General features: G+C 41.3%; 1 protein-coding gene and 1 non-coding gene across 7 annotated transcripts in view; one reads left to right on the top strand and one right to left on the bottom strand.

Moving 5' to 3' along the window:
* Plch1 (phospholipase C eta 1) overlaps window positions 1–27,719 on the top strand; it is a 221,904-nt gene that overhangs the window by 125,348 nt on the left and 68,837 nt on the right. For all 6 annotated transcript variants that reach the window (XM_042279101.2, XM_042279098.2, XM_076574186.1 and 3 more), the window contains 4 exons: window positions 6,338–6,484; window positions 8,615–8,858; window positions 13,217–13,346; window positions 16,986–17,156. In XM_042279101.2, coding sequence (XP_042135035.1) covers window positions 6,338–6,484; window positions 8,615–8,858; window positions 13,217–13,346; window positions 16,986–17,156 — 692 coding nt within the window. The remainder of the gene's footprint in view (window positions 1–6,337; window positions 6,485–8,614; window positions 8,859–13,216; window positions 13,347–16,985; window positions 17,157–27,719) is intronic.
* LOC121830602 (U6 spliceosomal RNA) lies at window positions 15,300–15,406 on the bottom strand. The gene has a single exon (XR_006073818.1). It is a non-coding gene; the product is annotated as a U6 spliceosomal RNA (small nuclear RNA).

The raw sequence follows: 27,719 nt of genomic DNA, 5'->3' as shown, positions 1-27,719 counted from the left end.
CCTCCCCCTCCTCCCCTCCCCTCTCTCTCCTCCCACTTCTCCCCCTCCCTCCCTCCCTCCCTCCCTCCCTCCCTCCCTCCCTCCCTCCCTCCCTCCCTCCCTCCCCCTCTGTCCTTTTCTCTTTCTGTCTCTCTTTAAGATCTACTTTATTTTTATTTACGTGTATATGTAAGCCACATGTGCCTTCAGAGGCCAGGGAAGGGTATTAGATCCCTTGGTACTGGAGTTATGGGCAGTTGTGAGCTGGGTGCCGGGATCCAAACTTCAGTCCTCTTAAAGAACAAGCATCAAGTGCTCTTAGCCCTTGAGCCACTTCTTCTGCCCAAGTAAGATCCTTTAAACCCTCTTTCAGTTAGCTACCAATCTTCCATGAGTGGAGACTGACTTTTATGGAGGGTGGTAACTGTTTTATGCATTTGTACTAAAAGTAGAACTTGGAGATTGTCATATTCTGATATGTAAGTAATTTTGGTAAGACTGGGGGAATATTTTGTCTTCATCCTTGGTAATTTTCTCTCACTATAATGTGTTACAAGTCATGATTGAGTGTTCCTTATTTGCTTAGTTTTGCACCTGTGAAGGATTGTGTACTGTCAGGTTTGGGAAAAGAGAGGTGGGCTGACTGTCGCTTAAGACTTCACTGGCTTGTTCCTTCCATTTAATTTTAACCAAATCATTTTTCTATTGATAGGGAACAAGTAGGGAGGCAGCATAAAGCAGATGCAATGTAAAAGCAATTTAGCTCTTATGTTATTCGGGCTCTGATGGCCAAGTACTTTGTAATCACATGTGTATGTCCACTGCTGCAGGGGACATGTCGCCTTAGCTCATGAAATACCCAAGGCTGAGTAGGTAGATAAACGCAGAGCTAAATGAACATTCAATATATTGTGCCAATACACTCCTCATTGAGAGACTAAGTTCAACTTTCAAAAATATTGGGTTTGTCTGAGTGATACTTGCTCACTGAATCTGCTCTTAAATCCACATGCCTTTCCTGTTAAAGTGCTGAGATGGCACAGCCACACCCACCCCTTTCAGGAAGGGAGAAGGAAAGAAGGGGCAGTGTCTTAGCTTTATCTTGCTGTAGTGAGAGCCAAATATTCTCAAAAGGCGGTGGGGGTTAACTTAACTACAAGGCAACAATCAGTCAGTCTATGGTTGAATGGCCTTTGTTTTAGACCTGTGGCAAGGCATGTGCAGCGGAGTCAAATATGTGCACATCACAAGCCATGGAGTGCAAAGGGAGATATGGGGACCTATGGACCTCTTCAGGGCCGTGAAGATCGGTGGAACCTTTTCTAAGTTCCACTGATCTCTAGCAATAGTTGCTAGAGGCTGGCAACCAAGGCTTTAACATATGAGTCTCCCCTCCCCCGCCTCTGTGTGTGTGTGTGTGTGTGTGTGTGTGTGTGTAACTTATCTAAACAATAGCAAGTTAAGTGGAATGCCGACAATAGTGGACATGGAGTCAGATGCACAGGCAGTCCTCACTGCCAGGTGTGTGGATGGTATAGTAATTTAAATTTTCACTCTGGTTTAAACAATGCATTTTCTATCTCCGAGGAGACAGACTTCTGAATTGAATTATGTCTGAATCTGGCTAATTCTTTGCACAGAAATAGCTGATGAATGTTCCCAGGGAATCAAAATCTGCCACCACCGCAGACCCCTGCAGCCTCCTCTTGCTAGCATGTGGAGGGCCTTTTCTACCAGTTGTCCTCTGAGTTACTCTGCCAAAGGCTGAGTAACTTGGAGTCAACTTTCCTGCCCCTATGTCTTCATTCATCTTGCCAAGACTGCCCTCCCCAGCAGGCCGGCCTACCCCACTTTTCTCTGGCTTACACAGTGTTGCTCTTTTAATTCTGATTTGACCTTTGTGTTTAAAGACTTTAAAGATAGGTGTTTATGCCTTAGCTCAGATACTGTAACAAACTATCATTGACTAAGTGATTTAAACCACAGACGCTTGTATTTTACAGTACCTGGGCTGCAAAATCCAAGATGAACTTACAAGTTCTTGGGGAGTTTTTGTGTGGTTTTTCCTTGGGAGATGTGAACAGATATCCATCCATCCCATGTAGAGCACTGACAACAGAGAAGAGGACACTTCCAGCCAACTCTCTCTTGGTGCCTTCATTGAGGTTCCTTTCAGGAGCATCAGTGACTCAAGGGTCCTGATTCACTGAAAAGGCTACCCAGAAGGATGCCTGGAAGCAGTTATCACTAGATCTCCCAGAACAGCATGCAGGCCGCTCCAACCAATAGTCTTCTCTTTCTACACACGTGCATTACTGGGGGGGCGGGCAGCCCTGTGGGTCTAGTAAGCTACCTTAACTTACAAGCCTCCCTCTAGTAAAGAAATGCTTCCACACAGGAAATAAGCTACACAGCAGGGCTCTTTTCCTGGCTTGCCGACAGGCTCTTTTCTTATCATTGTCTCCTCTATATGGCAAAGAGAAAAGGAGAGGATGGTGAGTGTTAGGATTCTGCCCTCACTCCAGCTATGCCCAGTTCAGGGTCTTGCGTCTTACATCATTAGTGTGCGCTGGTGACTATGTACGGGCCTTAAAAGCCAGACGCAGACCCCACCCTCTCTTTCTGCTCTCTGCTCTGCTCTCCACCCCACCATCTTTTCTCTCACCAGGCCTGGTCCCATCCCCCTCCTTTCCCTCCTAATAAAGCTCTGGAAACTAACACTGGGTTCTGTCGTGACCATGACCTCTCCAGGCAGTAACCAGCGCCACCACCAGCACCGTTTATCATCCTTTCAGTGAGGAGGGATGGAATGAAGGAAAGCAGAAGCACTCCTCTTTGAAGAACACAATTTCATTACTCCCAAGACTTAAACTGCCCAGTGGTCTCTCAAAGGCCCCATCTCTAAACACCCTCATGTTGGGGTTAGGTCAAGACATTTGCATGTCAAACAAATGTTCCGTATGTTGTGTTTATAATGTGCTAAGCAGTGTTTCAGTGCTGTTCACTCACACATCAGCCCATTCAGTCCTCATCATAATTTGAGAGGGAAATGTCATGAGTATACATCATATAGAGAAGAGGGCATGGGGCTCTTGAGCTGCTTGCTGAAGTCATATGAGTTGTCAGAGCTGCGCTGCAATTCATCATAGGGCAGCTGCCATCGATGTTCTTAACCTTAGTTCTAAGTAGCATTAATAAACATCTTCCTAATGGTTTGTAATTGGTAACATTGGGTCGAAGCCAAAGACTCTTCCTCCTTTGCTTCATTTTATGATAGCCCTGTCCTCAAGATAGGCGTTTGCTCTGGGAGCCTCTGTTCATGGACACGATCTGTGGTCACTGTCACCACACTGTCAGCGAACTTCTCAGAGGCTGTCCTCCGAGTTTGCTTTGTCGGTTGCTTTGACTTGATGGCTTTGTCTTGATTCTCTGAAATGTTCACTTCTGTAGTCCTTTTAATTTCCGGTATTAAGCGGTCAATATGTGACCTGAGGTAAAATTCAAGAGGACCAGTCAAAGATTGCTGGCATGCAGGAAACATTCCAGCCAAAGATGCACCACTGTCTCTCTCATCAAAGCCAAAGGGTGCTCTGGTGCCTTGCTTTCCCCCGTCTGGCACATCCTTTCTACACGACCACAGTCACCTGACCAAATAAGTAGGAAGTGTACAGAGCATGAGCCAAAATGTGAGTGCTTCAGCCAACACCCATCCTCACACTCACAGGCTTTCAGAAATCCCCAGTGCTAAGGCACTTTTACCCGTGACTTTAAGCTGGAGCATGTCCACTCTAGCAAATTAAAAGCTGATGTTACATGTTCCGGTAATTTCTAAATATTTTCTTATACCTGAAATGCCATCATGCAGCCTTCTTTTGAGCAGGTTTCATCATTGTGCACTGTGAGGTAGCTTTACAGTGTACTATTACAGCCAGAAGAACACACATATGTATTGAAAAATAAATCAAATCATTGCATACAAATAAGTAAGGTGTTTGCTGCAACAGGATTGGGAGGCAACAGGACTGGCTTTTGGTTTCCTAACAAGCAAAATACCCCATCATAAAAGATGATTTTGATGATGATTTGATTTTGGGGGTGCCAGATTGCTACAGTTAGGTAACATGTTAAATAAATGAATGTATTTTATCAAGGCAGATTTCATTGCATTTCCCAGTTCTAACACAGGTGGGTACAGAAATGCTATGAAAACTTTTTAACAGATTTTTGTGTGTGTGTATAACTTGAATTTTTAATATTTCTATAAAATATGAATTTTAAATATATGCGTATCTTTTATTTAGATGCCAGGTGTGATGTAAATGTTTTAACTTGATGTGTTGCTAGTGGATCCTGAATGGAACTGGCTTCTTACTGTGAGGAATGTAATCTGCTTGAGGGCTTAAATCTAAACCCAGGTCATGTAGTGTGTGCAATATCCACTAAACACTAGAAATAGAAATTGTTTTGGCTAGTTAAAAGTAAATTTATCTCTTTAGCTTTCATTGGCACAGTGGGTGGCTCTTGATGGCTTAGTGACTTCTTGACCCCAAGCCTCCCATTTTGTGTTTTGCTTTATGGTGTGCTGTTAAGTTTCTTTACTTTTCCCCCCCTTTTCTTTCTTGTCTTCTCTTTCCCGTCCCTTTCTCTATCCCAGCCTCTCTTTGGGGACTTAATTCAGGGCCTTATATATCCAAGTGTTACAGGCAAATATTCTGTACTGAGGTATATCTCCATGTCCAGCTTTCTCAAGCAATATTTCCGTTATTTCATCTCTTCCCACCATCAAACCCTCCAACTATAATTTTGTGTGATTCTTTATTGGTACCATTAGGGTAAAGTGGGTGTGTTGACGTTACCTTTAGTGGACATCCTGTGCATGCAGCCTAAGCTGTTGAATCAGATCATTTTTTTTTCCCAGTAAAGACTCCCTGCTCCCCATCCCCAGGAGTTCAGATTTGACATTGCTGAGGTTTCTTTTTATCATTAAAAAAATCTGCCACTAACAGCATCTGTTTGATAAGGCAGGAATTCAGCTAGATATGTCAAGTACTCTGTTTCTGACTGATACAATGAAAAGGAGTGTTTGGAAGAATATTGGAAAAGTTGTAGAAGTCAGGGCATGATGTAGTCCCTTGTCATTCTTAGAGCAAGAAACATGACAGTGGTGGCATCTTGGGGAGACCAACGGGGCATCCTGCAGAGCTCAGTTGTTGAAATGACCAAAGCCATTTTTGTCAATCATCTACTTGTGGTTCCTCTGAAAAAGTCCATTTGCTCTAAGCCTAAGTCAGGTTCCTGTTCCTGGATGGTATGATTGACAGGCCACCAAAGATGCACAAAATCTGTGAGAGTGTTTCTAGAAAAAAAAGGAGAACATCCCTACTGAATCAGGGGAAGTGGGTTAAGAAACAGATGTCTGCTGACAGGGAAATTGATCTCAAGGCACACTAGGTGTGAATAAGAGCTTGAAGGTCCACAGTAAGTGGTTTGAATATTACCTAAATTAAGTTACCAAGTTATTCATCTAGATGGAAAAAAAAATCTCAGCAGCCTAAATGAACCAGCAATTGTGAAAACTTTTTTCTTAATTACATAAAACCATGTATTCAACTTTCTAAACATATAAAAATATAACATGAATGCACATAGAATCATCATCCAGTTTTAACCACTGGCCTTGGCACAATGCTATTTCTTTTGGTTGCATTTTAGAGCCCTTATAGAGGTACTTTATACGGCTGGTTGAATAAAAACTCACAAGGTTTCCTGTTTGAAAACTTTCTTTAAAAATATAAATTCAGGTGTGAGTCCATCATGAGTCTCATACAAACAAACAACAAAAGATAGCTTTGTGCAACAGTAATACATTTTTTTTTTAAAATCTGTAAATAGAATTTGTTTATTTTTTTTTAAGAGCTAGGGTTTTAGCTTAATGGCAGAGTGTTCATTTAACATACACAAGGCCCTTGCCCAGAAAATGGTAGCAACAACCATAATTCTTATCCAAGCCCAGTGCGGTGGCTCATATGTGTAATCCCAGCACTCAGGAGACTGAGGTAAGAGGGTTGTTGTGAGTTTAAGGCTACCATGAAGCTACACAGGGAGTTCCAGGACAACCTAGGCTACAGCGTTAGACTCTTGTCCCCATAAGGCTTTTTTTTTTTTTTTTTTTTTTTTTTTACTGGTTTAAGCTTGATGAATAGGTTCCTTAACAAGTCTGTTTTCAGGTTACCTCTGCCAAACAGGTCATCTGATCCTTGGGGTCTCAGAATGAATCAGAAGTTCTTTTGACTGTAAGCTTTGCATGCCAGCATGCACTTGTGTTGTGCGCAGCTGAATGTGCTCTGATCTCTTGCAGTTGAAAGATGCATGAGTGTAATGCAGTCCGGGACACAGATGGTCAAACTGAAGCGTGGCACCAAAGGGCTCGTTCGCCTCTTTTACCTGGATGAGCACCGGACCCGCCTCCGATGGCGACCCTCAAGGAAGAGTGAGAAGGCAAAAAGTAAAACCACCCTTTGATTTCTCTGCTTTGATTGGCACAGTCATGCATGGATAATAACATGGGAAGTGCTGAGTAGGCTCTGTGGACTCTTCGTATCTGTGGAACTGTCCCACTTTTACAAGTTTGGGGTCAGCTGATCATAAAACAATAAATGGCAATGATCTTTGGGGGATGGAAATCCATGAAGGCTTTCTTGTCCATAAATGTTGCAAATGCTAATATTTCCCCTATGTTGGAGATACTCCGTGTTTTATTTTTAATTGGGATATCAGGTTTCATAGCTTGAGACTTTTTCCTATAAAAGATAAGGGATATTATAAATCCAATGGACTTTAAAGTCTATTGTATCCTCCAAGCAATCAAGTAATCAATGAATTAACAACAGTGTTTAAATGGCTAGTTTATTTCTCCCATCTGTACTATCTGTGTTACCAGGATTACTCTAGAGGAACAGAACAAGTAGATGGATAGCCACTTGGGTAGACATAGGTAGATGAGATTTATAAGGGGCAATGACTCATGTGTTTACAGTGGTTAAACAGTGCCATAGTGTATGTGCCCACTGCCAGCTGAAGAACCACTGAAATCATTAATATGGTTCAGCCTAAGTCTCAGCCTGCAGCTAGGGGAGGTGATAGTGTGACTAAGTTCTCAGGTGAAGGCCTGAGCTCCCTGGGTACTGTGGATTTAAGTCCCATAGTCCAAGGGCCCAAGTCCATAAAGTTTTCATATCACTAGACAGGAGATGAATGTCCCAGCTCTAGGAGGGAGAAAATTCGTTTTTATCTTCTACCTTTTTGTTTTTTCTGGGCTGTTAGCTGATTTGATGCTGCCCACTCCTATTGGGTGAAGATGACTCTTCCTTATTCAGGCCATTTATTCAAATACTGATTTCTTTCATACTAACTCTCCTAGACATCCTCAGCAATGATGTTGTCCTTGGTATCTGGGCATCTCTTTAACAAGCATGTTGGCACTGTAACTGTTATACATACCTTCTGGATTTAACGCCAAGTTCATGTTAGATTTCCCTTTAATAGCTCTCATGAGCTCATTTCTTTCTGTTTCATGTTAATGTCATTAGTTGAAAATTTCTTTACCCTTAACAAGAAACTCAGAACCAAGCATTGGGTATTTTATTTCTTATTCTGTTCCCTGCGTTGTTTTCGACTCTGTCCCTGGTGCTGATACTGCAATCAAGGCAATAGTAACATAAATTCTGAGCCACACAATAAAAATTAAGAAATAGATAGGGACTCCCTCTTTCTCCTCCTCTCAGTGGCTAAGATCTGCCAGAACTTTTCCTGTGATTGAATGTCAGCTGATTTCCCTGTGAGTCATGCAGGAATGACTTGATACCAACCCTGAGGACCCAGACCATGATGGAGAATGAGGGGTGGGTAGATGGCAGTCAGTAGGAAATGAAACATTTTAGATTCTTTCTTTAAAATAAACATGCAGCATGAACAAAAAAAATTAGTACTTCTCTGGTGTAGTCCTTAAGTGTCTTTCTGTTAGGCTCCCTGAATAATGTTATTCTCTGCCTGTTGATCTCTCTAAGACCTAGCCTGTGTCTACCTCTCCAACTTCATCTCCCTCTATTCTGTCTTCTGAGCATTTCAGGACAGCATCCTGGCAGTGGGCCCCATTTCTGTCTATCCCTCCCCTCCTCCTTCCCACTTTTCCAAGCCACACTGTCCCTACATTTCACCTGTGAGTCACACTTCACACTAAACTGTTCTGCTACCTTTCATGGTCATCTTAAATATTTTGCAAACAACATTCACTTCTGTTTGTGCACATCTCCCTACATAAATATGTAAATTAAACTTGAAATATTTATTAGCCACCTTTTCTACTAGCCTTCCTGCCCCGATAGGCACCTCTGTTTCTTTCCTAAATCTCAACACACTATGAATGATTGCCTTGGGGAAGGCATTGTCAAGAATGCCCCCCCCCCAAAGGTAAGTCCTTTGAAGCCAGTTTTGTACATTTGGTCTCAAAAAGCACTACTTATAGACAATGATTTTTTTCTTTAAAATGCTTTAAATGATGTTGCATTTCTTGTTTCATAATTATTACAGATAAATGTTTTCACCTGCCATATAACTATATGCACTTCCCTTACAGTACTTATTGACTCCATCTACAAAGTCACTGAGGGCAGGCAGTCTGAAATATTCCACAGACAGGCTGAGGGGAACTTTGATCCCAGTTGCTGCTTCACCATCTACCATGGCAACCACATGGAGTCCCTGGACCTCATTACCTCCAACCCAGAGGAGGCACGCACCTGGATCACAGGCCTCAAGTATCTGATGGCTGGCATCAGTGACGAAGACTCCCTTGCCAAGAGGCAAAGGACCCATGACCAATATCCTTCCTAGAACTTCATGTTTGAGTTGTATGTTTGTATGTGCCCCAGTGTGCACGTGTGTGTGGATGTGTGTGTGTGCATGTGGATGTGCGTGTGTGTGCATGTGTGTGTGGTAGTGGTGGTGGTGTATGTTCACAAAGTGAGGATTAAAGTGAACTTTGCTTCTTCCCATGATTGCCATCCTTCCAATTCTTGATGAAACCTATCCCTTTGGTCCTGCCCTGCTGATGAGATAAATAATTAATGCACTTGGTCTGAAGATACTTTCCTGCTGGGGTAGAGTTGATCATGTTCTGTGGTTTCTTTGACCCCAGTTCTCTGCTTGTGAAGTGAGAGTATTTGGCTAGTCCAGGTCTGTGGTTTTCTTCTTCATGCCTTCGATGGTCTTAAAGTATATGTGTCATGTCTGTGTAAGGGAGAATGTTACATCCTGGTGTCATTCTCCTTCCCACCACCACCATGGCTGCCACCACTGCTACCACCACCACCGCCACCGCCACCGCCACCGCCACCGCCACCACCACCATCATATGCAGGAGTGAGGAGAAATTTATACTCATTGGTGGATAGATCCACACGTAGGATACTGTTGAAGTAGAATGGAACAGTTATCCCAGGAAGCGATTTCAGCAGTGTGAAGGCTGAGCTGAAGAGCACAATGTTTTCATCTCTATTCACAGCAAGCAGATGAGCACAGGTGGGATTCTTGAATGAGTTAAAACATGGGGCTATTTCTGCCTCCATCTGTTGGTTTGACGCTTGGTGAAACAGAAAAATAAGAAAAACCCAAGTAAGCAACAGTATTAAACAGTGGCAGCACTTTGTGGTTCAATCATCAGAAGCCACGTTGATGGGGCTTTTTGTAAAGATGGGCTTTCTCTCAGGTGAGATCTCTAAGATGGGCATTTTCAGGGTGGGGTTAATTCAGTGGCTCAGCGACATCATCAGAGACCTAGATCTGTTTCCCTAACTTGTGGGCTTGGTCTCTCGGCTGGCTGGCTAACTCTTGGTCAAAGGTGATGTAATATCTTCAGGTGGCAGTGCCAAACACAGTCCTGGCCAGGGGAACAGTGTTTCATCTTACAAATGAGACAGAGAAGAAAAAAAGAAAGCCTTTCTAGAAGTCCCTCCAGAGATAACCTCTCCTCGTTGACGAGAATTCTTACTGTAGGCTGTTGCTGCTTGAAGACTGCCATGATGCTTTGCTAGCATGAGGTATATAGTGATATTTGTCATATTAAAAGCTAAATCTGAGCACTGAAAAAGTCAGTTTGTTTAAAATCATAGTAATTTTTACATTTAATGTAATATAGAATGACTGTAATTTTTTCAAAGCAAACAGACTCGAAGGATCCTCTTGCCTCATCACCTTACATGTTTTTATGTCAGACATAAGAGAGCACATGAGTTTTCATATTTATTTTGTACTTAGCCTATAGTGATGCATTGGCTTAAAGTACATAAAAGAAAATCCAGCCTCACACAGACAGGATGTGAAACACCAGAAACACGCAGGCATGCTCTCTGAGGAGGGCTGGATTAAGTCCAAGATTCCCCTCTTTCCCTTCAGTGGCTGACGACCATTAGAGCATATGACTCTTGGATACATTAATATAGTCGAGGTTCTGTGTGAAACAAGGAAAAACAGTGGTCACCGGGGAGAACAATCAGTTTTGGAAGCTTTGTTCTGTACCCAATTAATTAGGACCCACTCAAATATCCCAGAGCCTTTAGCCCACAGGTCAGAGTCATGATCCTTGACATACTGGTAAGAGGTGGGCACAGACTGAGGGGTCCTCTTCTTGCTTTGTTGGTCAGTGGGGTTTTCTGTTTTCTTTAAGCTTAATGCATTTAGGTTTACTGTCCCTTGAAAGTGTTTGTAATTGAATTAGTCAGTGTGGTAGTGAAGACATTTCATGTTTTGGACACAGGTGATCTGGGAATGGAGTGCTCCTGAGAACTCCACAGGGGAGCAGTTAAAGACACGTAGAGACACTTGGTGTTCATGCCAATAAGGGAAGGAAAAGGGAAGAAGAAACTAATAGACAGTATAAAAAATTGTGAGAAGTGGGTTGAGGCAGGGAACCATTCGTCAGAATTGCCAAGGTTTTAAATACTATATTGGCATTAATTTTTTTTTAACATCTATTTTCTTGTATGTATGTGTGCGCACATGACTGTGCATGTTTATACCAAGGTGAGAGTATGGAGGGCAGAGGACAACTTTCAGGAGTTAGTTCTCTCCTACCATGTGGGTTGCAGGGGTTGGACTGAGGTCATCAAAGGTTGACAATAAGGACCTTTCCCCATTGAGTTGTCTCTCCAGTTCCAGACTGACATTCTTCACTTGACATATGTTTAATTAATCAGGGAGAAAGGATGGAGGATGTTCATGATTAGATTTCACTTAGGACTTAAACTTTATTGAATAAATATTGAGGATAATGAATTTTAAGTGGCCGGAGGAGAAAATCCATCTACCTAAGGCATGAATTATTTTGGCATCATGGTGGGCCAGGTAGTGTGCAGGTTTGGGTGGATTCTACCCTTTTGTCTCATTGCACCTGTAGGATGTCAGTGCTGGTAATGCTGGTGCCTGCTCAGTGGAGGGTGTAGAGAGCAAAGGAATTGATGTAAGCATTGTCCACCACATAGCAAACACTTCCTTAAGAGGCTGCTTGCTGCTGTAGTGGTGAAGGTTGCCAAATCTCTTCCATCTTCCTTTGGGTAGATGAACTCTGAAATCTCAGTGTCCCCCACCCCATGCCAAGATGATGATGGTGGTGGTGTATAGCATCAGCATTTACTCCATCAACCCATCATTCTCTGTTTTCTCCACTCACTCTGTCCTGACACTGGGAGGAAGTTGTCATTTGTGGGCATCCCCTTACATGTACTGAAGGTTAGAACTTGACTCTTTCAAGCTTCAGGGGAAATGCCTCACTGTCTGGCTTTTTCCAGGATCATGACCTAAGAATGAGTTTTAATTTTAATGGTTGAAAAAAGTCAAAAGAATGATAACATTTTTATTTAGAGTTTGAGCTTCATTGTGCACAAGCAAAGTATAACCGGCACACAGCTGTGCACATTTCTGCTGCTGTTCATCAGACCTCTGTCCCGTGTGTGGAGAGGCTGTAGCTGAGATGAATCATCTGCCATGACTGAAAGGTTAACTGCCAGGCACTTTACAGAAACTTTGTGCACTATTACCCCAATATGAATTAATACCACATAATTTCACATCCTCCCATGGTTTTGTCATAGAAAACACCAACTATAACATTTATTTCCTTTTTCTTCTACAGATTGACTTGGTCTTCTTAATGTTGTTGTGTGTGGTAATGAACCATCAGCTCAGAGGGTTCTGGATACTCACATCTTGGTTATAAAGCACAGCTTGAAAATACCAGGACCCTTTCAACTGCTTTTCTACATGTCTACTGGAAATAATGGGTTTTCCTTTCATAGAATGTGGAAATTGCAAGTGAGCTCAGGGTTATCTATCTTCTCTAGTGATAAAGGAGGAATCCAGGCCAGAAAGCAGCCTTATGTGCAGGAAACATAGATGCTAGATCAGCTTGTAAGACTCGTGGAATTGAGATGAGACTTCATTCTCTTGCCTGTTCTGACCGGAGACTTTCTCTTTTTATTAGCAATAACTAGAGAGTTTAATTTTTAAAATTGAAAAGTAAGCGGCAGAAAAGAGAGTTGAGCTCTTGATTGGGAGAATGATGAAAGCAAAAACATTCTGAGTGAGAGGGCATAGGAGAACATAAAGCCTAGATTTGTTATATTTGAAATTTCATCATAATCAGATCCTTGAACAGAAAGCATTGACACCAGGCTATTCCAGCTGTGTGTCGTCTCTCTATCCACAAATGAGGACCTCTAACCTTTGTGTATGAACAAAATTTGTGTTAGCGTGGCTGCGTTATTGAGAAGATGAAGTCAGGACATAAGAAAAGGATAATATAGGAAGTCATAGAGAAATATTTGTCTTGTGATGTTGTCAGTGGAGGCTAGGGTGATGTCCTTTACAGGGAAATTGGAACTAGTGATGTAGCTGTCCACCTTACAGCTGGTGGAATACAGTGCTTTTCAACAATAGGCTTAACATTTAATTTAGATTAGGTCGGGCAAGAGTGTTTGAATTAGACCTTCCAGCATTCTAGTCTGACTCTGGTTTGTCAGTGGAGGGTACTACCCACGCACACCCCCCTTCATCAGAGCCTGTACATTGCAGGGTCTCCTCAGAAGCATTTCTTCTGATTCCATGTTGCTGATAGTGTCCCCGTGACATTCAGTGAGAGAGCGGTTCTTATTTCGAAGAAAACTTTTCTTTGACCTTTCTGCACGTGGGTGAAGCAGACCTTTGAGGAGGCCGATAAGAATGGCGATGGCTTATTGAATATTGAAGAGATTCACCAGTTGATGCATAAACTAAATGTCAATCTGCCCCGAAGAAAAGTCAGGCAAATGTTTCAGGTATGTGGTCACAGTTGTGTCGGCCTTTTGTAAAACACAGCGACTCCTGTTGTAATTAGGCACATTAAAACCTTTTATTTTGTTAGAAGCTGGCATTACTTGCTCTGTACTGTTTTCATTTTTCTTTGATAAAGAGAGGCATTATGTCTCACTAAAGGAAAAATTCTTCATCAACTTAAGGAGCATTCAGTTTCATCCCCTCGAATACTTCTTTGTTGTTGCTGGTTTTGGAGAGCAATAAGCACTTTTCCTGACACTTCAACAGTAATGTGAACTTGATCAAATCCTTTTTAGAGGAAGAAAACACTTCATCTGCCTGCTGCAGGGTTGGGGTACTGTTGTGGGGGTTAGAATAAAGACCGTGCCATTGGAGAAAAACAGCACGGTCAGGAGCCCCAAGAGTTCTCTTTTGTTTCCGAAGAGTTTAAGGACAACCCTGAAGTAGGTCCTGCGTTGAAATTTACTCTGCAGCATCCAGCTGGATTGTGCTTGGAAGGGAGCAGTGTTGGGCAAACACCAGATTGCACCGTTAGTAATGAGCTAGAATTAAATTACAAAATGGTACTTATTTGTAGGTAAATCATATACATAGTCCATGTTTTATAAAGACTTCTCCTTCTATGTGACTAGGTCTATATCTTAGACACATAATAAGCCTAGAAAGGTAAAATGTTTTGTGTTTGGGGCTTTTGCTCCCTCACCATCTGCTGTTCCCAGCAGAGCCAGGACATAAACAACAGGGCCATGTGTTCCAATCTCGAATGGAAGACAGAGGCTGGCTCCCTTCTCTGACCCTCAAGGTGGTCCTGCTGAGGGGATGCTCCTGGCTAGGGATGGTTTGCACTGGGGGTACTTGGTTCCACTGCCCTGGAGAACAACATGAGCAAAAAGGAAAAGAGGAAGGAGTGAGATCCAGGAAAACTAGAAATATTTATGCCCTATGTCTTAGGGGCTCAGAGTAAATTCATCAGACAACTTTATTTATTTAATAGTTACTGTTTCAAGTGAGCATATATGACAGGTTTCATTATGGCATTTTCATAATACTTTGGTTGATTTTTTTTCCCTTTCTGCCCCCATCACATACTTGTACCCTTGTGCCCCTTAAGTAGTTTCTATGTCCATATCATTTCGTATATCCTGAGACAAGGTCATACAGGCTGGCACAGAATTTATCAAGCTCCTTCTGCCTCAGCCTCTTGTTCTGGGATAGTAAGCCACTGTACATGTGGTGAGACAAGTTTAAAAGAAATTTCAGTCTCTTTCTAGGCTCTTAAAATTTAAATGTGTTAAGCCAGAAAGTGACCAGGCATGTATGCCTGCTATGTGTGAAATATGTCCACATGGGTCCCGAGTCTAGCAGGAGTCTCCAAAGAAAGGCTTATAGTGGGAAATGAAAGGTCCAGGAGTTTCCATACAGATTAAGTACCCTCATATGAAATTCTTAACTCCAGAAGTATTTTAGATTTAAGACTTTATTTTTTAGGTTTTGAAATATTTCAGTACATGTAAGTGGAAATCTTAAATATAACTGTTAAATAAGATTACACACACACACACACACACACACACACACACACACACACACTTAAAGACAGGGTCTCACTATGTAGTTCTGGCTGACTTAGAACTCACCATATAGATCAGACTGGCCTTGAACTTGAATAGCGTTGCCTTCCTCTGCCCCCTGAATGCTGGGATTAAGGTGTACATTGTTGTGCCTGGCAGGATTAAACATGCTGATTTAAAATTGTAACAGTAAAGTGAACAGTATACTCTATTTCTTAAATGCAAAGACTCCTCATTAGGCCCCATATATTAAAAACCAGTCTATATCCACATTTCAAATGACAAGATAGGAGATATCAACTTCATATAGAAGCCGTACAAGGCTTAACTATGTTTTTATGTGCTCTTAATTAACCTAAAGTTAGCATTAAGCAAAATTTTCTTAAAAATTTAGAATTCCCCACACTAATTTGCATGCTATCTTTGTTCAGAGGCCATGCTAATCTTCTGTATTTTTCCATTTTTCGCAAATGTGCCACTGAATTGAGCATGAGCAATAGGCAGAATTGTCATGAGCATTTCGACTTTCAAGGCTATATTTAAATCTGTTTAACAGCCGAGTGTTCTTTCCAAAACCCTGGGCTTCGAAGTGCCACTCATTCCCTGTCAGTGTTTGTTTTGGTACAGTTGTGTTCACCGTGAATGGCGGTGATCCTGCAAACGGTTTGGTTGCTCAGTATGCCTCCCTGGCAGTTTAATGGCCAATTCAGCCAATCTCAAGACCCATGCCGGACAGTTCTTGTGCAGTAATTATTAGTGACAAATAAAGTAAACATCTACCTGCATGAGCTGTTTGGACTTTTCCTTGGAAGGAGCGCTGGATGGTTACACTGCTCTGTAGATGTCAGAGCCTGACGCCACCATGAGTCATCAGAGAGATTGTCTTAGAGGAAGAATTACATCTCTTAAGATATTATAGTCCTGAAGTGAGTGAGAGACGTGTCTGTGCTATGCATTAAAGCACCGCCTCTCTCTTGTCCTTTATGCATTGTGCTCAAGGCATCTTTTTGATTGGTTCCCTCAAAGATCAGCTGTTGGTTTTCTTGCTTAATTTTAAAGATGGGCATTTTAAAAAGTATCATTGCTTTTTTGATTTTGTTTATAGTTTCCTTTGGCTTCATTCCTTTTGGCTTTTTAGTTGAATTGCTAGCTTTTTTGTTGTATTTTATCTCTGAGACAGAGTCTCTTTATGCAGTCCAAGCAGGCCCCCAACTAGCCATTCTTCTGCCTCATCCTCCTGAATGCTGGAATTACAGGTAGTTCAAGTTTTGTTTCCTAACAACACATTCTAATTAACTTAGCTTCAAGCTTTGCTTTAAAGGTTTCATTGTATCAATACCATTTTCCTGTTGGTTTGTTTGCTTATTTGTAGTTGTGAGCCATCATGTGGTTGCTGGGAATTGAACTCAGGACCTCTGGAAGGGCAGTCAGTGCTCTTAACCTCTGAGCCATCTCACCAGCCTTTGTTTGCTTATTTGTAATTTTTATTTCTGATGCTGCAATTGATGCAGGGCTGTCATACAAATTTTGGGCGTAAGAAAAATGTGTGTTGCGTGCATGCATATTAAGGGCACCATGCGTGTGCAGTACCAAAGGAAGCCAGAAGAGGACACCACATCTCCTGCAACTGGAGTTACAAATAGTTGTGAGCTGCCATGTAGGTGCTTAGAACTGAACTTGGGTCCTCTGCAAGAGCAGCCAGTGCTGTGCTCCTAACTGCTGAGCCATCTCTCCAGCCTTAGGGTCATATAGATTTGAATTAGACTTGTTCACTTTGAAGTGTTTACTTTCCCGTTTAGAAACATTACGTCAGTGTTCTGCTTTAAGATTTTTCTGTTAATTTATAGATGTACTATAATAGTCTGAGAAATTGGTTTGTAGAAGTTGATTACAATTTGTTGAAGCTTTCTTGTTTGCCTGATAATTTTTTTTATAATATTCCATGTGTGCTTAAAAATGTATTTTTTTGTGATTTAAGTGTTGGCCCTTTTATGGTAAATGTTACTTTCTTATTCTGAATTCACTCACTGTTACCGATTCTTGCCTTTCTATACCTTGTTTCTATACCAGGAAGCTGACACAGATGAAAACCAGGGAACCTTGACATTTGAAGAATTCTGCGTTTTTTACAAAATGATGTCTTTGAGGCGAGACCTTTATTTGCTGCTCTTGAGCTACAGTGACAAGAAAGACCACCTGACTGTGGAGGAGCTGGCTCAGTTTTTGAAGGTGGAGCAAAAGGTATCATTAGACTGTGGAATGGACTGTTCACTTGAAAGCACTTGGGCATTGGGTGCAGGTATACGTTAAAGGCAGGATACACTGACCAATAGCACAAGTTATCAAAAAGCATACCAATGGATCATTTAAACCATCTATGTCGTAGCTTTTAAGGAAAGTGCCACCTAGCATATATAACTTTTTATCTTGTCTATGCTGCATATGGATATGTGTATTTTTCTACAAAGAAATGAAAGCCACCTCATATTTCATTTTAGACTCACTGATAATGTTTTCTTTATATTGTGAGGCATTTGTAATAGTATAAATTTGAGCTTTGTATTGATTTATGTTAGTGTAAATTAATATTAGCAAAATATAAGTTGATATTTAACTTATAGTATATAGTTGTGTTTTTTTAACTATGACATAATTCTTAGATCACACTATGGACACTGATAATTCCACTAGGAAATCAGCATCTAATCATGTACAAAGGTTAGTAAATTAGGCCTGCCTGGAGTAGGAGTTCCTAAATCTACTTAAAGGAAAACATTAAATTTTTAATATAATATAGACTAAATTTTGTTCAGCATGTTTAATTTTTTTTTTTTGTTTTGTTTTGTTTTTCGAGACAGGGTTTCTCTGTGTAGCTTTGCGCCTTTCCTGGGACTCACTTGGTAGCCCAGGCTGGCCTCGAACTCACAGAGATCCACCTGGCTCTGCCTCCCGAGTGCTGGGATTAAAGGCGTGCGCCACCACCGCCCGGCTAGCATGTTTAATTTTTTATATGGCTATTTTATAATTCTTTAAACTCCATTTCTCAGTACAGTGAGAAATAAATGGGTTTTATGTATAAATCTCAAACACAGGTGGACGCTCAGATTTGTGTCATTTCAAGTTAATTCATCGCCATGTATGAACTCAAAGTCCATTTCTGAGACATCATGCTAAATTTTGGGAATGTGCAAAATATACCTTTAGATATCTTGAAATAAAGAGATATTTCTTGATAGTTTATAATTTTCAGAGTCTATGATAAAATTAATGAATGCTAAGAAGTAAAGCAATACGCTTCGTTTTTATTGTGTTGAGACAGGGTTCTCATGTGGTTGAGGACACCTGGAACTCCTGTTGCTCCCCGACTGTTTCCTGAACTCTGGGAGAACAGGCATGCAGTACATACCCAGAAAAGCAACATACTTTTTAAAGTTTTCTCTTCCTAAGTTTATAAAACTAATTATGAATTTAAAAAAATAATGGTGATGTATTGTTTTCCTGAATTGTTGCTTCCTTTAAAAGTATCTTTGAGGGGCTAGAGAGATGGATCAGTGGTTATGAACACTGGCTGCTCTTCCAGAGGACCCAAGTTTGATTCCCAGCACCCACACTGGGTTGCTCACACCATCTGTAACTAGAGCTCCAGGGATCTGGCACCTCTGGCCTTCATGGGTGCCAGCACTCACATGCACGTAGGCACACACATGCAATTAAAAAAAAATATGATTGAGTAGGGAGCTGGAAAGAATGCTTTGCTATTTAGAGAGAGCTTACCATTCTTATAGAGGAACTGAGTTGAGTTGCTAGCACCCCTACCGGAAGGCTTGCAACTGACTGGTCCTCCAGCTCCAGGGGATCCAGCATCCTCTTCCAACCTTTATGGGCACTTATACTCCTGTATATATGCATGGGCAGAGACACACATATACACATAAATAATCCTTTTTAAGAAAGTATATTTTTGTGGGCCAGTGGAATGGCTCAGCAGGTTAACTTGCTTGCTCCTAGCCCGAGTTTAATTGCCAGAACCCACATGATGGAGGGAGAGACCTACTCCCACAAGCTGTCCTCTGACCACGACCTGTGCACCACGGTCTGTAGTAGGTTTTCTGCATTGCGATAATAGGTTTCTCCGCCAAGCAGTAAGCTAGATCAAGCCGGATTGTAAAAGTGAAAGAACAGGTTTATTTGAGCAAAGCAACTCCCAGGTGAATTCTCCAGTCCCAGAGATCAAGGCAGAAGTCCACACGCCTGAACTAAATCAGGGAGCTTATATAGCCTGTAGGCAAGGGGTGATGACGTGTCCACCATGAGCTGGGTTTGTGCCCAAGCATGGTCAAAAGCTGAGCACTTTAGCCTGGGACTTGGGCTGCTGGGAACTTCAGGCGAGGGGCTGCTGTGGCTGCCAAGAATGCGGAACTGGGCTTTTTTGGTGTCTTTTCTTTTTTGGAGATTCTCTGAGAGGGTGGGGTTTGGATGAAGCAGGAGTGAGCTGGAGGTTATAGCTGAACAGTCTGCATGTGGCCATGTGTCTTAGTTAGGGTTACTCTTGTTGTAATGAGACATCATGACCAAAAGCAACTTGGGGAGGAAATGGTTTCTTTCGGTCACATTTCATCATCATTGAAAGCAGTGGGGCAGGAACTCATGCAGAACAAGAACCTGGAGGCAGGAGCTGATGCAGAGCCAGGGAGTACTGCTGCTTACTGGATTGCTACTCCTCATGTTTTGCTCATCCTGCTTTCTTATACTACCCAGGATCACCATCCTAGGGGGGTATCCCTACCCACAATAGGTTGGGCCCTTCCTCTTCAATCATTAATTAAGAAAATACCTTACTGACTTGCCTGCCTACAGCTGGATCTTTGGAGGCTTTTTCTCAGTTGAGGTTCCCCCATCTCAGATGACTTTAGCTTGTGTCAAGTTGACAAAAAACTAGCCAGCACACTAAATATATGAAATAAATGAATAAATACATGTAAGAAAAAAATGCCTGTGCTAAGATGCTAATACATTGCTTTATACACGCAATCAGTTTTGGTACTAATTTTAATTAAATTGAATTAAAATTTTATTACTCAGTGTGTGCATGATGTGTGTATGTATGGACACATGTGCTACAATGTACATGTGGAAGCCAGAGGGAAGTATTTGGGAGTTGGTTCTCTCCTTTCGTCTTTCCATGGGTCCCAACGATTGAACCGTCAACAGGTTTGTATGGCGAGCATCTTTACCCATAGAGCTATTTTGATGTACTCTAAATTCAATTTTTGAAGTGACTTCTAAAAAATACTGTTTTTTAGTTGTATGTGGGAGGGGGGTTTGTGCATCTGAGTTGAACTTGTTTCTGGTCCAGTGGTCCAAATCTTAAAATGCCCTTTAATTTTTTCCTGCGTAAGCCAGAAAAATACCAGTTTTACTTGTCATGGTCCCAGACTTCTCTGACGTTCTTAATCTGAGCTGCCAGTGCTGTGTGCAGGCTCAGAAGTGGCAAAAGTCTCACCGACTCAAATCTGCTCTGACCAAGCAGGACAGGTACTTTTTAAGACAGCCAAGTGCAATTTTTTCAATTACATTTTATGGCTAATTAGGATCTTCAGACTTTTGCTTTAGAGAGAATGAGAAAAAGCAGCAAAAATTTGGCAAGCTTGGTCCATACATGTGTTTTCTCTGTATAATTTGCTTACCACAGAGCCTCAGCCTGAAATGTTTTCATTATAAAGATGTATAAAAGAGTGCCTTCAGTTTATAATGAATAAGGCAGCAAGTAAATCTTTAGTTATTTTGTGCTAATATGGACTTACAGAATGTCATCTTAGCATTTATATGATTGACATTTCTTTGTAGTAGAGATAACTATTTCTTTCCATGTGTTTGCTTTTTATGGATCTAAGAATGTTTGCTACCTGTGCCACAGAAGTTTCATCATCTGTTTGCTTTTTAATTGTATTTTTTTATTGTGTTTTAAAGTCTTCTGTAAGACAGAAAATTTGACCATATGCAGTCTTTCCTGTTTTTCTATTGTGCCAATCTTGGGAATGTGTGTCTGTAAGAAAGAGAAAGAAAGAAGAGACACAGACCAACTGACAGGGAGCCAGCAGACAAAGGTGTTACTTGACCGGGTTCCTGGGGAAACCCAGCCCTTTTAAATGCCCACAGAGCCACCATGAGCATGGCCCTTAGTTCTCACTTAAGAGAAGGCTGTACTCAGCTACCAGCTGGTCTCAGGGCCTTGCTTGGTGTCTCTAAGATTTCTAAAGTTAAATCTATTAAGCCTGATGTCTGATGAGATGTTTCTTTTATTCTGTTCTCCATTCAAGCTGGTTAGCACTTTATTTGTTGTGAATAGACTGTTTATTATTAATTATTATTATTAGACTGTGTGTTATATGGTAGGATGGGCTCAAGCAGGTCTGGATATACACCTTGCTTCTTTGACTTGGATCACATTTACCTCTGCATTAGTTACTTTTCTATTGCTCTGATGAAACACCATGACCATGGAAGCTTATAAAAGAAAGAATTTAATTGGGCTTATGGTTCCAGAGAGTTAGAATCCATGACTAAGCTAAGGCATGGAGGCAGGAATGGCTGATCGCTCACATCTTAAACCCTAAGCAGGAGATAAAGAGAGCAAACTGAAAATGAGCCTTTTGAAATATTGAAGCCCGCCCTTCCAACAAACCTCCTCCAACAAGGCCAAAACTCCTAATCCTTCCCAAACAGTTCCACCACCTGGAGCCCAAGTATTCAAACATATGAGCCTTTGTGGGGTGTGGGGCGTTTACCCACCACCCCCACAGCTTCCCAGAGTTTTCTTGAGTGCGAGCAGCAGGAAATATTAGATAGAAGGATTTATAGCGGAGAATCTTGCGGAGATAAACAGATAGAAAATAAAGGATAGCCTCGAGAGGGCCTGGAACCTATTCCAACGGGCCCGGACTGTCTCTGGTCCAGGGTTTTTATAGAGACGCCAAGGGGTGGAGCAAAAGACCTCCTCCCCCAGCACAGCCAAGTGCAGACCATCTCAGACACCTGCACTCAGGCCCGTGGTCCTGATCATCCTCTATTTGGACCTGCTGGGTAAAGCCACGAGGAACCCCAGAACGGGCTCCCACAGGTCCCCCCTTCTTAATATATAAAAAAATAACTATTAATGGCTTACAGCAATCTCCATAGCTGTTACACCTCCCAGTATGGGAGTAGAGGATGATATAGATGGCATTTCTCTTTTGAATTAGGTCCAAGGTGACTACAGCAGTCTTAGCTGCCTCAAGCCCTTTCTAAACCAAAACTCTTAAGGCAACTACAAACTTAAAGAATCCTTTAGCTTCATCATTACCATTAACAGGTTAACATAAATATTGCTATACATAGTCACAATTCTCTCAATCTTACACCTCAAAGCAAACTCTTAACAGAACCATTAGAATTAGCATATATGGTGCTATATATAGTTAACAATTTTCTCCGTCTTACAACTTTAACTCAATCATTTGAATTTTCTTGTTAACAGAACATAGGAAAAACTTCGATGTATTCACAAACTTAAACATTTCAATTCCACAAAGCCAGGGTGCATTAATATCAATAGGTTTCTGCGAACATAATTCAATCTCATAGCTCCTCCTTTTCTTTATAATTTTTAAGCAAAATCTCAAGCCTAGTTAGAAAACCCAAACTTTTCTGTTTAAACAGTTCCATTTGTAACACAAAACCAGTTCCATAAGTAATTTCATTTTTACATACAGTTTCACAAAACAATTCATAAATCACCAGTTAATAAAGCATATATGCATACACAAAATTGCATCTCGATTCTAAGTAGAAATACATTTCTTCATTTAAACAGTTCCATTTTTAACCCAATTCCAGAAAACTGTTCCTAGGTCATTACTATAAGTAAGCTCAAAATTGTCCCATTGCATGAAATCTCTATTGTTCATTTCATTTAAGTACCAAAATTCAAATGATAAATATTGGTACTAGCCTTCCAAATTTGAAGAAATCCATAACCAAAATGTTTTTGTAATTTTATCTCATTTTAAGTTCAAAAAGTTCAAACAAGAAATAAATTCTGGTATCAGGCTTTCACTTCCAAATATGAAGAGACATTTTACAACCAAAACTTTTTGCAGTTAACTTTTTTTTGTTCAAACAAGCGTCTCTGCAACTTTTGTTCTCACAGACAGACCTTTTTAGTTATAGTAAGATTTTTAAACCGCACCGTTTTTGCTGTTAGCTCAGGTTTTTCTGTGCTGCGTTGATATTCCACGGATCTCAGCTGCGGATGCCTTGTGCTGGTTCTGGCGTCCGCCATTCTTAGCTTCTTAGCGGCTTCTGGAGCTTTTGAAACCATTCAGACTGCCTACCTTGCAGTCTACTAGGACACTATCTCCTGTGTCTCAGGTGTTTTCACTATATACATTAATAGACTCACACTTAACATTTACACTTTTTCACAGACTCACATAACATGTGCTTAAGCATAAACTCACTCAACATTACACATTTTTACAAACTCATATTAACATCTACTTATTTATACTTTAAGGAAACTATAGAACTACTTTAGCAAATATATTTCTTATTAATTCTTATATACTTATATTCATTCCATCTTATTTCTTATTTAAACTTACATTTACAACTAGCATCTTACAAAAGCTTATTACTACATGTCTTAAGACTACCTTAGATACTTCTTACAAGCTTATATTCTTAAAGGAACTCTATAGATCTATTTTACAAACTTATATAGGCTACCATTAGCATATATCTAACTTAGCAAACACCTAAAGATTTCTTAACACAGATATAACAAGACAGAATTTCTACAAACTCACATATCTTATTTTCATTTTTCTACTTCTTACTCTTAATTATCACTATCTCTATTATAAAGATTCTCTTAACTAGACAGGAAGTGCGTACATCATTTCTAAAGTTTAGAGTTTATAGTTAGCTTTGTTATAAAGCACTGGGATTTAGTGAGTGTTGTCATTATAGAGTTGTGATACTTGTTGCTAGGGGATTGTAACATTCTCAGGACAAAGCCACACCCCAAAGTTGCCAGTTCTCTCAGCAGTTCCGGACAGGCAGAGATGCACTGTCAGCGGTAAACGGTTTTTTAACTAGAGGCTGTCCCTTCACCCAAATTCATAATAGCTCCCCTAAGAACTTCAATTCAAACAAACGTTTCTATTACAGCAGTACTTTTGGTTTGTTCTACTGAAAAACTTTACGCTGAGGGTGAAATTATCATATTTAGCTGCTGTAAAGCTCTTCGCCAAAAACTGCACAGCTATTAGGTGGTATTTTAAGGATTTTAAAGTGACTCGTTTGCTCTTATAGGTAGCTTTTTTGTCATCCAATTACCGTAAAAACTTTGCACAGCTATTAGGGTAAATAAGGCATTTTTCCAACGGTGCCCCAAACCACGAAGCACCTAGTTCCTTTCAATTTTTCATTGGAACTGACACCTAAACTCTTTGACGATTTTCCTCCTTATTTTTAAAAGCTGTATTTTAATTTTAGAGCTGACAAAAGTGTTTCAGGGCAATGTCGCCATCTTTAGCGGAAAAACTACCTTTCCCAGAATGCATTTCCCTTATATCAGTCCATAATAATATCAGTCCCTTATATCAGTCATTTCCCATAGTTCTTATCGGGTTTGAGAGTCAACTGGTTCTCTTTTACCAGACTTGCTTACAAATTCTTGCCCGGGAGGTTTGAACAAAGTTTTTTGCTTTTGGAACGGGAGATTTGAACAAGCACTTTACATTTTCAGCTATGGCACATTGGGAGGTTTCTATTCTCAGCTGGCTTTAACAGGTGTTTCAACTTCATCAGACACTGGCCCCCGAATCAGAACCACACCTGCCTCGTTAGCCGGCATTGAGGCTGGCATTTCTGATAGCAGCTTTCCTCGGGGCTTGTGTTTGTTTTAGCCAGTCAGTGAAAAACAAGATCATTTACAACAGCTTTTCCATAGCTCCTTCAGAGATTTTCTCCCACTGATCTTATTCTCATTTTGCTTGTTCCTTCCCCCCCAGATGCAGAGCTTCAGGTATCTATCTGTGGCTCTGTACCTCTGCTAGCTGCCTTTGGAGGTAGGGGCTTTTTTTTCTCCCCCTGAATCTGCCTCAAACTCTAGCAGCTTTGTCAGGTCATGCATTTTCTGGGGAGGAATCTGTCCCTTCTGTTTCTTCAGAGTCTTTCTCCCAAACAGTTCCCAGTTTGGTCTCAGTTTATCCCCTCTACCCCAGAAAACAGTTTCCGACACTAGAGCGGTGGCTTTCCCTGCTACTGAAGGTAGGGGCTTTTTGTCCGTTTCTGTTTTCAGGGTCTGTGTGGTTTGCGTACAGACTGAAAATCTAACAACGGAGGTTTTTGCCATTTCTCAACTCCCATTAGGACAGGTGTTTTGCCTCATCAGGCCTTCACCTGGCCCAGTCCCCCAGTGGGTTGTCTTTGCTTGTCTGGGTGCTCAAGGACAGAGCTTATGCCAGAGGCAATCACCCCTCAGGGCAACACTCCCTCATCTCATCTCATCTCATCTCATCGGGAGTCAGTTGAAACAAAGCTTTTCTCAAGGAGGTGCTTTCTCTGACAGAAAAGAAAAGCTTTTACTCCTGGAGAGTTCTGTTCTGCCCTGGCTGGGCTCTTTCCCCAGACAGCGTTCTGACTCAGCAGCACAACTGCTTCAGACACAGTTCAGCTTTACTGTTTTCCCAGAAAAGTCCTTTCTCTGATAGGAAAGCTTTTTCTCAGATTTCTTTTTGTAGCTGTGGACCTATCAACCTGGGACTTGTAGGAAAGTGGACAACTGTGCCGTTCCCACCGGCTTTAGCTTTGTTTGTTCATTAGTAATCTTCCCCTGGGTCCTGCACCTTCCTGCCTCAGCTCTGTGCTCCAGGAAGTTTACCACTGCAGGAACCCTAGTATCCCCGAAATGCACCCCAACTCAGAGACGCTGGCCAGTCACCTCTGGGTTTTTGGTCAGAAGCGAGGATACAATGCTAACAGTTTGCGTTGCTTCAGGGGATCTTTGCTTTAGGAAGATTAGGAGCACCTTTTCATTCTGAAATGCTCACTCAAAACCTTTGCTGCCTCAGCTCGGCTGTAACTGAAAAGCTTGGCTTTTTTGCTTTTCTCAGGTAAAGTTTCCTGCCCTTTTGGGCTCTCTGTAGCTCTTCACCCACACTCTCCCCAAGCGTTTCCCTCAGGGTACTCTGACCCACTGTCTTTTACTAGCTTGAAGAGAGAGCTTAGAAGACGTTTTTAGAAACTTGTCCCTGCCTCCTGCATTGCAGGGAGGATTGTTAAAGCTTGAAAGAACTTAGGTTTTGCTGTCTTAAGTTTGTTGTTTTCCCTTAGAGCTAATCACAGGTGGTCCCCATACTAACATCTTCAGGTGATTCTAATTTTTGTCCTCTCTCAGAAGGACAAATTTAGTTTTTAAGTTTAAGAGAGCTTTTGAGAAAGATTAAGGCTTTTTAGAGAGATTTTTTTCTCCCAAATTTTCCAAGAAAAGCTTTAGAGTTTAAGAGAAAGATTTTTTTTTCCCCCCAGGAGAAAGACCAACTTTTCCCAAAACTTCCCAACTTTAAACTTTGACTTCTTACACCCCCATTTTTGCCTCAGGGAGAAATTACTTTCTCCTGTCACTTGGATTTGGCATTTCAGCTGTCCCCAGGTCAAAAGCTTCCATAGGAAACTTTTTCTTCCCCATAAGCTCAAAGAAGAGCTTTTTTACTACCCGTAAAGCCCAAAGAAAGATTTTTTTTTCCTAGTTTGCTTTCAAAGCCCCCAAAGTGAGAAAATTGAAGAGTTTTTCTGTCTAGTTGCCTTACTTATTTTTTCCTACACAATCTTATACTTCTAAGTTTTTCCTAAACTATATTACTACCCTATATCTTATACTTATCACAGATAGAAATTGAGAAAGGGATAGAAGATAGAAAATTTTGACAGAAGAGAATTTTGCTGCAGCATCGGACATCCTTCCAGTCCGCTTTCCTTTTCTCTCGAGGATAAAACCCCTGCCTCACCAAAAATATATATATATAAAAATATATATATTCCATAACACCGGCATGCCTTTCCACTGGCAGGGCTGACTCAGCACTTTCACCAAAAACTCTGTAATAAAACTATTATTTTCCTTTATCTTTAGTCCCTATTACTTTGTCTTAAGTCCCTGTTCATTTGTCTTTAGTCCCCCCTTTTTTTTTCCCTTTTTTTTTTCTTTCGTCCCTTTTTTTCCCTTTTTCTTTAGTCCCTTTTTTTCTTTAGTCCCTTTTTTTCCTTTTTCTTTAGTCCCTTTTTTTCTTTAGTCCCTTTTTTTCCTTTTTCTTTAGTCCCTTTTTTTCTTTAGTCCCTTTTTTTTTTCTGTAGTCCCTGTTCACGGCGCCATTCTGTGGGGCGTTTACCCACCACCCCCACAGCTTCCCAGAGTTTTCTTGAGTGCGAGCAGCAGGAAATATTAGATAGAAGGATTTATAGCGGAGAATCTTGCGGAGATAAACAGATAGAAAATAAAGGATAGCCTCGAGAGGGCCTGGAACCTATTCCAACGGGCCCGGACTGTCTCTGGTCCAGGGTTTTTATAGAGACGCCAAGGGGTGGAGCAAAAGACCTCCTCCCCCAGCACAGCCAAGTGCAGACCATCTCAGACACCTGCACTCAGGCCCGTGGTCCTGATCATCCTCTATTTGGACCTGCTGGGTAAAGCCACGAGGAACCCCAGAACGGGCTCCCACAGTGGGGGGGGGCATTCTCATTCAAACCACCACAACCTCT

Source organism: Peromyscus maniculatus, chromosome 6, assembly GCF_049852395.1.
Source record: "Peromyscus maniculatus bairdii isolate BWxNUB_F1_BW_parent chromosome 6, HU_Pman_BW_mat_3.1, whole genome shotgun sequence".
NCBI lineage: Eukaryota > Metazoa > Chordata > Mammalia > Rodentia > Cricetidae > Peromyscus > Peromyscus maniculatus.
The sequence above is the reverse complement of the archived record's forward strand: the minus strand, read 5'-3'. Positions and strand labels throughout refer to the sequence as shown.